This window comes from Echinops telfairi, unplaced genomic scaffold (assembly GCF_000313985.2).
Source record: "Echinops telfairi isolate 266 unplaced genomic scaffold, ASM31398v2 ScPeMD7_8;HRSCAF=38, whole genome shotgun sequence".
NCBI lineage: Eukaryota > Metazoa > Chordata > Mammalia > Afrosoricida > Tenrecidae > Echinops > Echinops telfairi.
Genome location: NW_022103905.1, coordinates 16,889,181 through 16,902,117, shown reverse-complemented (window position 1 = coordinate 16,902,117; position 12,937 = coordinate 16,889,181). Strand labels below are relative to the sequence as shown.

Below are 12,937 nucleotides of genomic sequence, written 5' to 3'. Positions count from 1 at the left end.
CTATGTACTACTGTAAACATTGTTAGATCATCAATGGTTTACTTCTGTGCTATATTAATAATATCATTTTTTAGTTTGAGCATTGTGTTGGGTCACTTTTCTTTGGAATGGGCATAAATATGGATCTTATCCAGTCAGTTGGCCAAGTAGCTGTCTTCCAAATTTCCTGGCATAAACGAGTGAGTGCTTCCAGTGCTTTTTCAGCTTTCTGAAACATTTCAGTCGGTATTCCATCAATCTCTGGAGCTTTGTTTTTGTCTGCTGTATTCAGTGTGGTTTGAGCTTTTATCCCCATTGATTCTTGCTCGTGTGCTACCTCCTGAAACGGTAGAATGTCGCTGAATTCTTTTTAATACAGTGACTCTGTTATTCTTTCCATCTTCTCTTGATGTTTTCTTCATCATTCAATATTTTGCCTACAGAAATTTTCAAGGTTCTTTGATACACATAATATAACAGTGATATTCTTCTGGTGGGAGAACATATTCAGTAGGATTTCTCTATTGGTTGACAACAGGCCTGTGTTTATTTCTGTGTCGGTTGTTTGGAAGTTGAAATTGATTTTTTTCCTCAAAAGAGCTCAATGTTTGTATCTTAAGATATTATTTTAATTATCATTTAAGTTTGAATAAGAAAATAACTTAGCATGCACTGACATTCAAAGGTCCAAAGGCCATGTCTCCTTTGATTCCTTGTTTTTCAGCTGTTCACTTTCTATTGCAGTTTTATTAATTTCTTTATATCTTGTGTTTTTGTTTTCTGATATCACCTTCAAGAGATTATAATGCACATTTTCATAATATAGATATATCTTGTTTTATTGGACTTCATAGCTACTGCATTTTTTAAAACAAATTGAAGGCTGGTGACAGCTGTGCTTTAGATGTTTGTCAGTGCCATTTCCCAACAGCACATGTCATCTTTGTATCTCCGAGTCACCTTTTGGTGATTCAAGTCTTTCATAATATTTAAAAATGTTTCATAATTCTATTATACTTTAATAGACTACCATATGGTGTAGACGTAGCTTTTGTAAGCACTGGGAAACAAAAAAATTCATGTTACCTGCTTTGTTGTGATAATTGCTTTATTCTGGTGGTTTGGAACAGAACCTGGAATATCTCTGAGGTTTGGCTTTCTACAGAGGTGTGATATATAGTCTTTCTTCCCCAACTCTTGTTTTAAAGAAATGATAGCATTCCTGGACTCTTTTACTGTTTTTACGCACGCGTGTACACACACACACACACACACACACACACACGCTTGTTTGTTTTTCTCTCCACAAAATAACTTAGATCTTTGATTTCATTAAGTGAAAAGATTTCATATTATTTTTTCAGCTGTGTGATAATATGATTGGATGAATGTACCACAATTTATTTATTTAGTTATTTTCTCCCCATCTTTGTTATTACAGACAAATGCTAAGGCAAAATTCACTTATGCTCAAATGTGGGTGAAATAATTTCTAGAAGTGGAATATTTGTATCAACCAATATGTGAATTTGTCATTTTGATCGGTTTTGCTTGCTTTTCCACCATAGAAATTATATAATTTTATTTGTGCCACAAATGCATATAGTGACTGCCTATTTTTCCATACCATTCTGACTCCATAAGTTACTAATTCATATTTTAAGTAATAGAGTTCTTAGATTACTCTTTTAAAGATAATATTTACATATGTATAGATATTACTCTTTAGAAGTGCCCCGCTCTCCATTGCACCAAATAAAAAAGAGTTGAAAGGTTTATTTTTGGTGTGTGCATGTATACATGTATATAAAAGAAAGAGCGTACAGGTTGCTTCTCTGAGAAAGATATTAAATGCTTAATATGGATGTTCCTTTTGATGTGTTTATGGAGTTGTGAAAAGTAGGGAAAGGGACAAGGCTGCAAAATTACTGGAGCAGGAAGACAGGTGGTGGCGAATAATAGTAATTGAGTCAAGAAGCTGTTTATATTGCCAAGCAAAGTAGTTGCTATTGGAATGATCTTGTAGCGTTTTGTAGAAATCAGCTTGTTGAGGGGAAAAATGAGGACCTAATGCCAGGGGCTTAAGTGGAGAGGAAATGTTTTGAGAATGATGAGGGCAATGAATGTACAAATGCGCTTTACATAATTGATGTGTGTATGGATTGTGATAAGAGTTGTGTGAGCCCCTAATAAAATGATTTAAAAAAAATCAGCTTGTAAGCATTTATTTTTCAATATATCCTAGATTATTACTGTTTAATTGTATGTAAATTATAATCATACCACAGCTAATAGGTTGAATTTCAGAGCAGAATTTTCAGAAGAAAATTTTGTTCAGTATAATTTCCTTATAGCCAAAATATGTGACCCAGTCCATATTCTATAGAATTAAAAAACAAAACTGTGTAAATTTTGGATTATTTTAATTAAAATTTTCCTTTTTACCCTAATTTGCAGACATTTCAATCTTCGAATGAAGAGGGATACTTCCCTTTTCAGTGATGAATTTAAAGTAGAAACATCAAATGATGTGCTTGATTATGATACCTCTCATATTTATACTGGACATATTTTTGGTAAGTTGAATTTTACATATTTCTTTATTTTTTGTACGTAAGAAACATTATTTTTTTTGAAGTACAAACAAATATTAGAGAAAGATCAAATAAACCTCAAGATCTAATGTGTTGTGAAGGGTAAAATGAAGTAACACTTGCATTTACTTTTATATGTATGCTGGCTTCTGAAAGGTACGAGTTTTTTACTTTCTCGACTACCTCCAAACTGGTTGATTTAAAAAAGTAACAATTTTTATAATGCTCTGATTTTCCTTGTCTCTACACACACACACACAAAAATTAGTGGTAGCTTTGTTGGATTTTATAAGAAAAACCGTAACTCAACTTCCTGCCATCAAGCCTATTCTGTAAAAGAAAACTGTAAAAAATATGTAATAGTCAAAAATAATGTGGCAACGTCATTTATAGGAAAATCCCCCAAGGGGTTTTCAAGAATTGTGCTTGTTTTCACATTTCTTGTAAAAATTTTTAGCTCTGTGAGATTAAAAAGGTGGTGGTGGAAGCCCAGGGAAGCAAAGAGGAAGTTTACGTTCGATAGGTTTGTCAGGGTTGGAGGGAGCAGAACAGTGGCCCCTCTGCCCTTGAGTCTGTTCCTATCGTGGCCACCCTGTGGGACAGGAAAGGCCTGCTCCTCTGAAGTGTGAGACTCACTATTTACGGAGGAGAAGCCCTCCTTTGTCTTTCTCCGGCAGAGCGGCAGATGGTTTTGAATGACTAACCTTACAGTAGAAGCTCTGATGTATAACCCACCCAGGCACCGGGACTCTAGAACAGTTATAGAAGTTATAAAAATGCTGGGAAATCGGTTCCGGTCTCGCCGCCAGGGAGTACGCTGCTCTGCCACGTGAATTCACTACTCTGCCGCTGCTGCCATGGCTCTGGTCCCAAGAAGCACCTGAAGCACAGAGCTGCTCCAAAGCATTGGATGCTGGACAGACGCACTGGTGTGTTTGCTCCTCGTCCATCCACTGGTCCCCACAAGCTGAGAGAATGTCTCCCGCTGGTCATTTTCTTAAGAAATAGACTTAAGTATGCTCTGACTGGAGATGAAGTTAAAAAATTTGCATGCAGCGGTTCATTAAGAGTGATGGCAAGATCCGAACTGATATAACCTACCCTGCTGGTTTTATGGATGTCATCACCATTGACAAGACCGGACAGAATTTCCATCTGATCTGTGACACCAAGGGTCGCTTTGCTGTTTATCATATTACACCTGAGGAGGCGAATACAAGTTGTGCAAAGTAAGAAAGAGCTTTGTGGGCACAAAAGGAACCCCTCACCTGGTGACACACGATGCTCGCACCATCCGCTATCCCGATCCTCTCATCAAGGTGAATGACACTGTTCAGATTGATTTGGAGACTGGAAAGATGACTGATTCCATCGAGTTTGACACAGGCAACATGTGTATGGTGACCGGAGGTGCTAACCTGGGAAGAATTGGTGTGATCACTAATAGAGAGAGAAACACCCTGGCTCTTTTGATGTGGTTCATGTGAAAGATGCCAATGGCAATAGCTTTGCCACCCTGCTTTCCAACATTTTCGTTATTGGAAAAGGCAACAAACCCTGGATTTCTCTTCCCCGAGGGAAAGGTATTCACCTCACCATTGCTGAAAAGAGAGACGAGAGACTGGCTGCCAGACAGAGCAGTGGGTGAAATGAGCTCTCGGTGGAGTGAATGAAGAGATCGCTACAATAACAAATAAAGCCACCCCCCCTTAAAAAATTCTTTTAACATAATTTTTAAAAGTAGTTACTTCTGGTTGAACTATTGGATTGTATGGTACGTGAATTACATGCCAATAAAACTTAGAAAATTAAAAAAAATACTGCTCAGAAAAAAAAATGCTGGGAAATCAAAGCCATCTGAGGGTATTAGAAGGGTAACTATTATTATGTTACAACCCTGAGTATTTGTAAATATTCAAGATAATCTTTAGTTATTGAGAAAAAGTTAAAGTGTTTAACTTTTATTTCTGTGTGTTATGTTTTCATTCAAAATCATATCAGGAAAAATCAAATATTTATATGTTTTGTTTATGAAACATTTCTGTATTTAATTTTTCTCACATGCAGACTAAACATCTAGTTATTAAATGAGGACCTTATTTTATACTCATAATTCTATAGCCAAAGGAAAGTATTTTCCCCAGGCCAGATTTTTAAAATATTTAAAAATAATTTCTACTATTTGCTTTATTATTTATCTTTTGGGGCAAATAACGTAATAGTTTCAGTCTTATTTGGCTAGGTGGTGGTCAAGAAAGTACAGTTTGAAATACAAATGTCTTGGGTACCATAGCAAAGTGTGGTGAAGAAATCAAATGGTATATGGCTGTTATGGAAAAATAATATCTAGGGCCTTACAGGATTGACTCAAAACAAACAGCTATGTATAAGCGAGGAGTCTGCTAAATCCACACAGAAGAAGCACACCCACCTGTGTGATGCTAAGATTGCAAATAATAAGATCCAGACCTGGAGGAGGGAATTGTACCAGTGCCTAAATTTTAAATACCTTATTTGTTGTTTCGAATTGGATGATAGTGGTATGTATGATAGTGGTAGCCCAAAATCCATGGACAGGATCCCTATGTGGTTTGAGTTCCCTGTGAATCCCCAGTACACATAAGCTAGGAATGTTAATAACTCTAATAGCAAACAAAAAGCATTGTAAAGTAGATTTTAGCAGTTGTACTTATACTGGAATGTAACACCTTGTAATTTGATCTACTTCTGGACCTAATGTGAATTTACTCAAATTTTTTAATATTCTCTGCTTTCTCTTAGATTGAGGTCTTTACATGTTTTATATGATCTTTGTTGCTGGATTGATTTGTTGTTTACCCTTGTTTTGAATGTTTATCTGTATAGGGAAACGGGGATGGATGGGAAATTATGAAGACAGTCGCTGGATTGAGGAGTGCCTGGGGGCATGGCAGGGGAGGGTGGGGGAAGCGGGGAGTCAACATCAATGGGTACCAGAAGGAAGAGAAGGTTGTGAAGTTGATTGTTTCTTTCATTGATAGGTGAAGAAGGAAGTTTTAGCCATGGGTCTGTTGTGGATGGAAGATTTGAAGGGTTCATCAGGACTCTTGGTGGCACCTTTTATGTTGAGCCAGCAGAGAGATACATTAAAGACCGAACGTTGCCGTTTCACTCTGTCATTTATCACGAAGATGATATCAGTAAGTACTTTATCGACTGCCTTTAGCAGAAAGGTATATGAATAGGTAAAAGTATGTGGAAACATTTGAATCCTCAGTTATTTTCTTTTCTAAGCTATTACTTAGGCTAGCAATTAGTTCCACAACCAAAGGCTCATTGTAGTGAATGATAGTCTATCCATCTATGTACACCTTATTCATCTGTATCAGTCATACTTTATGAGATGATGCAACAAACTATTTGAACTATGAGTCAGCCAATTCTGATTGAGAATATAAACCTAAATTGCTGATAGTAGCCTGTATGATTAATGCTATTAATTAATTGTGTGGGCCACTGAAGTTAGAACAGCATTATTGTATGAAAACTGAAATGTGGATATGTGTAGTATTTAAAGCATATTTTAGGTATTTTTTACTTTGAGTATTTCTTTTATCTTAGTTTGGCAAGGTCCTAGGTTTATCACTGTAGATTTTGTTCTCTACCATGGTCTTTCTATGATGATAGTTTGTTGGTTGAGTTTCTTTTCTATTTTAGACTTCACCTTTAATTCTACGTTTGGCTATATTCCATACTCCTCAGTCACTAACGTGCTTTATTGTAATACCGTAGAAATACTCCTCCAACTTACATGTTTCTTGAGTACCTACCTGTACGTGACATTTTTTATTAACAATAGACTAGTCTTTTTATTTTTGCCTGTTCGCCTTACTTGACAGTTTTATCCTGGTTTCCTTTTTACAACCAGGAATTTACTGTCAGTAATTTCATTCTCACCTCTATTAATATACTGTCATTGCCATAACCATTTTGACTTTGGGGGCCATTAGTTCTGAAAAGATCTATACTGTAGCCTGTCCACCTCTGTTAGTGCTGATGGTTGGATTACGATAAAAATAATTATTCTGAGGGTTATGCATTATAATTTTAGCTAACAGCTAAATCACAAATTCATTATTGCCTCTTCCCAAACTTTACTCATTTCTATTTGACTCCCTTTTCTAATTTCCCCTCTACGTTTTTCCTCAAGCTCCACGCTACAGCCCTCCTTCACACCCAGGAATATGAACTCCTTTGACTTCCATTCTTCCAACAGAATTATCATATACCTGGTCTGTATGTTGCTTTGTAATTTTCTTAATAATTTAGGGTTTTTTGGGTAGATTTACTGCCCTGTCAGGCTATATAAGTTCTCCAAACGCAATGTCTGTTTTAGTATCTTTGACATTTTAGGTTACCATTCATCTTTGCAGCAGTTTCTTCTTTAATTACGTAAAGATATCTTGGAAGATTTTCTCTATGTTTTCTCTCTTAGGTTTATTAATGATTCAAAATCAAACGAGAGACTTCTTGGGAAAGGAAAGAGAAGGAAGAGAGTAAAAATGTCTCTTTTCCTTCCCGCTTTATTGTCTTCGTACTGTTCCCGCTGCGTTTCACTTCCACCTGGTTCCCTCGCCTGCGTGTGCCTGCTGCTTATGATTTCCTTGCTGTGTCTTCTCCGTCTCTTAGCCACTATGCACGTCCATGTCAGCATATTTTCCTCTTCACTTTAATTTCTTCAACATATAATTGTATTTTTTCATGTAGCTTCCTTTAGTAATTTCCAGATAGCTCTCTTTATGACCCTCTTCTCCCCTACACCCAAAAGATGATGGATTAGGTTGGAGAATCAATGCTATTGAATGCTTTTCAGTTTTATCTTCCTCCTAGTATTAACTGTACTACTAGTATTAACTTTACTACTTTTTGTGTGTCCTCATAAATACAAGCTCACAGTGAGCAGGGTTTTCAGTATACCAAGAGTGATATTAGAGCATAATAGTAATAATATTTAAGGTAACTTTTGTGTATATCTTTTTCCAGTAAGTGGAAGTGTAGTGATATGAAGATGAAAACTAAGGAATAAAATACCTTGAATACACTTTACATTTTTGTCCTCTTCACACTTTTCTGTACCTACAAATTTAGATGACTATTTGTGAGAAGCTATCTGAAAATCTTCCATATTAACTGTTCTAAGAACAGAAACCCCACCACGTGTTAACTTTTTAGTTTGAAAATAGTTGCCACATTCTAATTTTATGACAAGACTTGACAGACTTTTTCTGTAAAGGGTCAGATAATAAACACTTTAGACATTGCAGACCATATGGTATGTGATATCTCTTCCAGCCGCTCACCTGTGCTATTGTAGTGTGCAGGTAGCCGGGGGAAATACATTAGTGAACGAGTATGGATGCGTTCCAATAAAACTTTATATGTATATACTTACATTTAGATGTCATGTGCTTTTTCATGAAACAAGACGCTGCTCTTTTGAATTTTTTCCCCCTTGCCATTTAGAAAACTAAAAACTTGGGGGGAGGGAGGGAAAAAAGAGGAGTTGATACCAAGGGCTCAAGTAGAAAGAAAATGTTTTGAAAATGATGATGGCAACATATGTACAAAGGAGCTTGATACAATTGATGTATAGATTGTTATAAGAGCTGTAAAAGCCTCCAATAAAACAATTTATTAAAAAAGTAAAATTAAAAATTAAAAACATTTAAGAACCATCCTTAGCTTACAGTCAAAACAAAAATAGATGTGTTAGACTCATTTGTTTCGCAAGCTGTATCTAGAGGGTAGACTAGATCACTATATCTTTTATTGGTCCCTTAATCTCTAATTAAAATACTTGAGGTTCTAGTCATAGTAGCAGCAGCTGCAGCAATAGCCCCTGGTATTGTATAGTTTTGTTCTTGAATTATTTCATTCAATCCTCATATGACCCTATGAGCTATATTGATCATTGCCATCCGGTAAGCTCTGACTCAGGACAGCTTCAGTGTAACAGAATCAAACATTGCCTGGCCCTGGGCCGTCTTCATGACTGTTGACGTCTTTGAGTTCATTGTGGTGACTGTTGTGCCAATCTATCTCAATGAGGATTTCCGTGGTTTTCACTGATCCTCTACTTAGCCAACTCTAGTGTCTTTTTCTAGTGAATGATCTTTATGATGATGTATCCACAGTAAGAGGGCTGAAGCTCCGCCCGCCTAACTAGCTCCCCACCTTTAAAGTTAATGTAATTCTTATTTTTTAAATTGTGGCAACAATATACACAACAAAACATTCTCCGATTCAACAACTTCTGCATGTATAATTCAATGTCATTGATTATATTCTTCATTTTAGACAACTATTATTGATAATCTTTTCCAGATTATTCCATCACCCTTAACTCAGTGCTCCCTAATCAAAACTCCACCTCCTTCACCCATAGTAACCATTGGTCAAGTTTGGTTTCTTCTTTTTTTAGTAGGCTTTTGATACAGTATTCACACAGCATACACTTCAATAGTTAAATCTCTTTTAAAAAGAGTTGTATGTACATCTTCAGAATCAGTTCTAACGCTCCCTCCCCCAAAGCCTAAGTAACTTCTAAGGAGCATTCAGTTTGTACAAGGGGGTTTAAAAAGGTTCGTGGAGAAATGAAATTAAAATATAATGGAATATTTCCACGAACTTTTTGAAGCACATTCATATTTTTTGTAAGACTAATCGTTTCTTTTGGCTTGCCATGATCTATTAAATATTCTTGGCCAACACCACAGTTCAAATGCATCAGTTCTTTGTGACTCTCTTCCATTGTCTGGCTTTATCCATGGTATAGATGAACAAAGTAGGGCTCTTTTGACTACAGAGCTCCTGTTCTTTGCCATGTGTTCTGCTTTACTTGGGGAAGAGAACTGAAAATGCTCGGTTCTTTTACTCCAAGGGCTTCGGGGTGTTTCTGAGCTCTGTGAGCTTCCCTTTGTGTTGATGCTGGTCTATGATAAGGGTAAATTTCCCTTATCACTTAGCAATGGATGCTTTATTGTACAACTACTTAAAAGCATGTCCCTTTACCTGCTTATAGTTTATTTTACAACAAAGGTATTGGTGTTTTTTGTTTGTTTGTTTTTGTTTTAATTTAGATGAGTGTTACATATGTGTAAGTGAATTTGGTGTGTTATACTCACCTGAAGCAAATGGCAGAGGAAATGCGCCAACCTTAGGTAGGGGTTCTGATTAGGTTTTGGTTCCTCTTAATACACTGTTTTTGCAACTGTAAGCATAAATCTATGAATTGACCTGGAAAATGCTATTGCTAGCTACCCTAGAGAATCTTGGGTATGGCTTCTGAGATTACTAGAATACAGAGACAATTTTCAGTGAAAATCCTTAAAACTTGGATACCTGCTTATAACTACATATAGCTATCAGCTTAAAGTTCACACTTTTTTAATTCTGAGCTTAGGTAATAAAAGTAATACTTAGGTAATACTTTCTCCTAGGACACAGAAGTGTGAACAATTATGATAAGGTATGAATACCAATTAATCATCTGCCCCTTGGCCCTGTTTATTTTAAGGAAGCATCTCTTAAACTGAGTTAGCTTATTATTGGTGGTTTTTAGGAATGACTGTTTGCTTGGAATTGTTCATTGTAGTAGTGCACCTTTGCATTCTTTGTGTACTGCTTGCCCGAGAGGCAAACTACCTCACACCCACTGGCACCAAGTCAGTTCCTACACATAAACCTACTGCCATCCACCTGACTGTGACCCACCTTGTAAAACAGAGTAGAAACTGCCTCGATCCTTAGGCAATTACTAATCACATCGATTAGTTTTATTTTCTAGAATTTTATATTAATTCAGTGACATGTGTTCTTAAAAAAAATAACTTCTGAGATCTTTAACTCAGCATAATTATTTGAGGTTCATCTCTGTTAATTCCTTATTGGTGAGCAGTGATTTCTCCCATGGATATTCTAAAATCTGCTTACATATTTGACTGTGGACATTTGAGATGTTTCTGATTTTGGGCTATTCCAAACTATGCTAATATGCTACTTTTGATATTAATTCACAGATTATTAGCTGAGTAAAGAGAAATTAAATTGGGAAAAGAGGCAAAGTGATGAAATAAATTTTAAAGATGCTTAAGGTCATACATGGTCTGTTGCCTGAGCTGAAATGTAGGAAACACTTTAGATATTTAAGATGAATCTTCTGGAAGTAAGAAAACAGAAATGTTTTATGCTAGTTGTGCAATTCAGGTTGACCCTTCAGTTCTGGAATATCCTTCTTACTGTTGCGTATGCATTGGTGAGTCCTTATATGTCGAGTCCAGTAGTTTCAAAGTCATTGGTCATATGACTGGTCTTTGAGAAGAGGTGTGGAAAGAACCAGCTATTGGCTGAGGGAGTGAATTTAAATTCAGCCCATATTTATTACCTTCAGATGATTACATGGGTAGCATAATACTTGAGTTCTCAGCTGCTGTCACACAGATCAGTATTTGAACTTACCAGCTGCTCTGTGAGACAAAAGACCTGCTGATCTGATTCTATAAAAGCTTTATCCTGTAGGTCAGTGTGAGCCAGAATCAACTGGATGGCACACAACAACAACAACAATACAGATGATGCAGGGAAAGCTTAGCCAACACTTAACAAATTAATTATCTCATTACTGACATTTCTCATTGATGACAGTTGCAAACAGTTTGGCTATTTTGTGCAGTAATAACATACATACAGCAGTAACAAATGCAAAGATGCAAGGAAAAAGTAAAGCTGACTGTTATGGGTAAGCTTATGCATGTACTTGGCTGCGTCATGATTCTCAGTGTTTTGACAGTTATGTATGATGCAATTTGGCAGTTAAGCAGTGGTTTTAGTTAGCCTCCGTTTTGTACTCTGATGTGGTCAATCTCCATTTTTCATAATGCTTAGTTTCACATAGCAACCTGATCTTTGGAACTTAACCATGTTGATAAGTGAGGAGTGGGTATACTTAATTTATATGTCTGACCCCTCAGCTAGACTAAATTCTTGAAGGGTGGACACTCTTTATTACAGGCTGCTTGTTTTTGTTTCCTTGCTGCTTGGTAAATTATCATTTTCCTCCCATTCGTTGTTTAGTAAATGAATTAGGGAAATTAGAACAAAACTGACATAAAATTAGGAGATGCATGTATACACAAGCACGAGTTTTGAACCTGTCTTATTTTATAATCAGTCTGTACAGTAGTTTGGGACTTGGAACACACTCTCTTGTGAGAACAATTTAAAATGATAGATTGATTGTATCTAGTTATTATAGCATGAAGGCTAAAAGTAGGCTATGGGAGGCATCAGTTAATGGATGACCTTTGCAAAGACGCACGGAAACCATCTGCTGACTGAAAGTTAAATTCACATGTTGATTTGTGAATGCATAGGAAAGATTAAGACTACTACTGTTCTTGATTTTTAATCTTCAGGGGAGGTCTCAGTCAGTATTAGAGTCAGAACCAGATAAATGCTGTAATAGAAATGTCGTCAAAGCTTTGGTACACATGAAGCAAGCCTTAGGCAAATTTAGGAGCCCTGGTGGCACAGTGGGTTACTCATCAGGCTGCTACCCTCAGGGCCAGCAGTTCAAACCACCAGCCTCTGCAGGAGAAGGACAAGGCTTTTCATTTTCAAAGTGTTTTCTTCGTTCTTGGAAAACAACAAGGGCAGTCACCCTGCCCTATAGGGTTGATACGAATTGGAATCAACTGGACTGCAGTGATTTTCTTTCTCTCTGTAGGGAAATTTAGGAAGACTTTCTAGGGGAAATGGCATCTAATTTGAGCCTTGAATACGAGGGCTATACTTTTGAGAATTAGAGAGAAGAATCTGAGATGATAGGAGAAAGAGTTATTATTCTGGCTGCAAAAATACTTCTTCTCAACGTCTACATCTTGGTAACGTAAAAGAAACAGAAGAAAGGAGAGGGGGAAGGAACAAAAAGCAGCTGGCATCTTCTCTGGCACTGAGTCACCCATTCAGTGTGGTGTGTAGGTCTGCAGTCATAAGTTGAATAAGTGAAAATAATGGCCAGTGTAAATCAGTTTTATTAAAATTTAATTTAATTTTTAAATCGTTTTATTAGGGGCTCATACAACTCTTATCACAATCCATACATCCATCAGTTGCGTGAAGCACATTTGGACATTCATTGCCTTTATCATTCTCAAAACATTTGCTCTCCACCTAAGCTGCTCATCATTTTTTCCCCTCCCTCATGAACCCTTGATAATTTAGAAATTATTATTATTTTGTCATGTCTTGCCCTGTCTGACGTCTCCCTTCACCCACTTTTCTGTTGTCCGTCCCCCAGGGAGGAGGTTATATGTAGATCCTTGTAA

The 12,937-nt window shown here is 36.6% G+C and overlaps 1 protein-coding gene across 1 annotated transcript in view; it reads left to right on the top strand.

Annotated features, from left to right (window-relative positions):
- Nucleotides 1–12,937, top strand: part of ADAM10 (ADAM metallopeptidase domain 10) — a 102,078-nt gene that overhangs the window by 18,438 nt on the left and 70,703 nt on the right. The window contains exons 2-3 of the mRNA XM_004709452.4: nt 2,437–2,555; nt 5,594–5,752. Coding sequence (XP_004709509.1) covers nt 2,453–2,555; nt 5,594–5,752 — 262 coding nt within the window. The 5' untranslated portion in view covers nt 2,437–2,452. The remainder of the gene's footprint in view (nt 1–2,436; nt 2,556–5,593; nt 5,753–12,937) is intronic.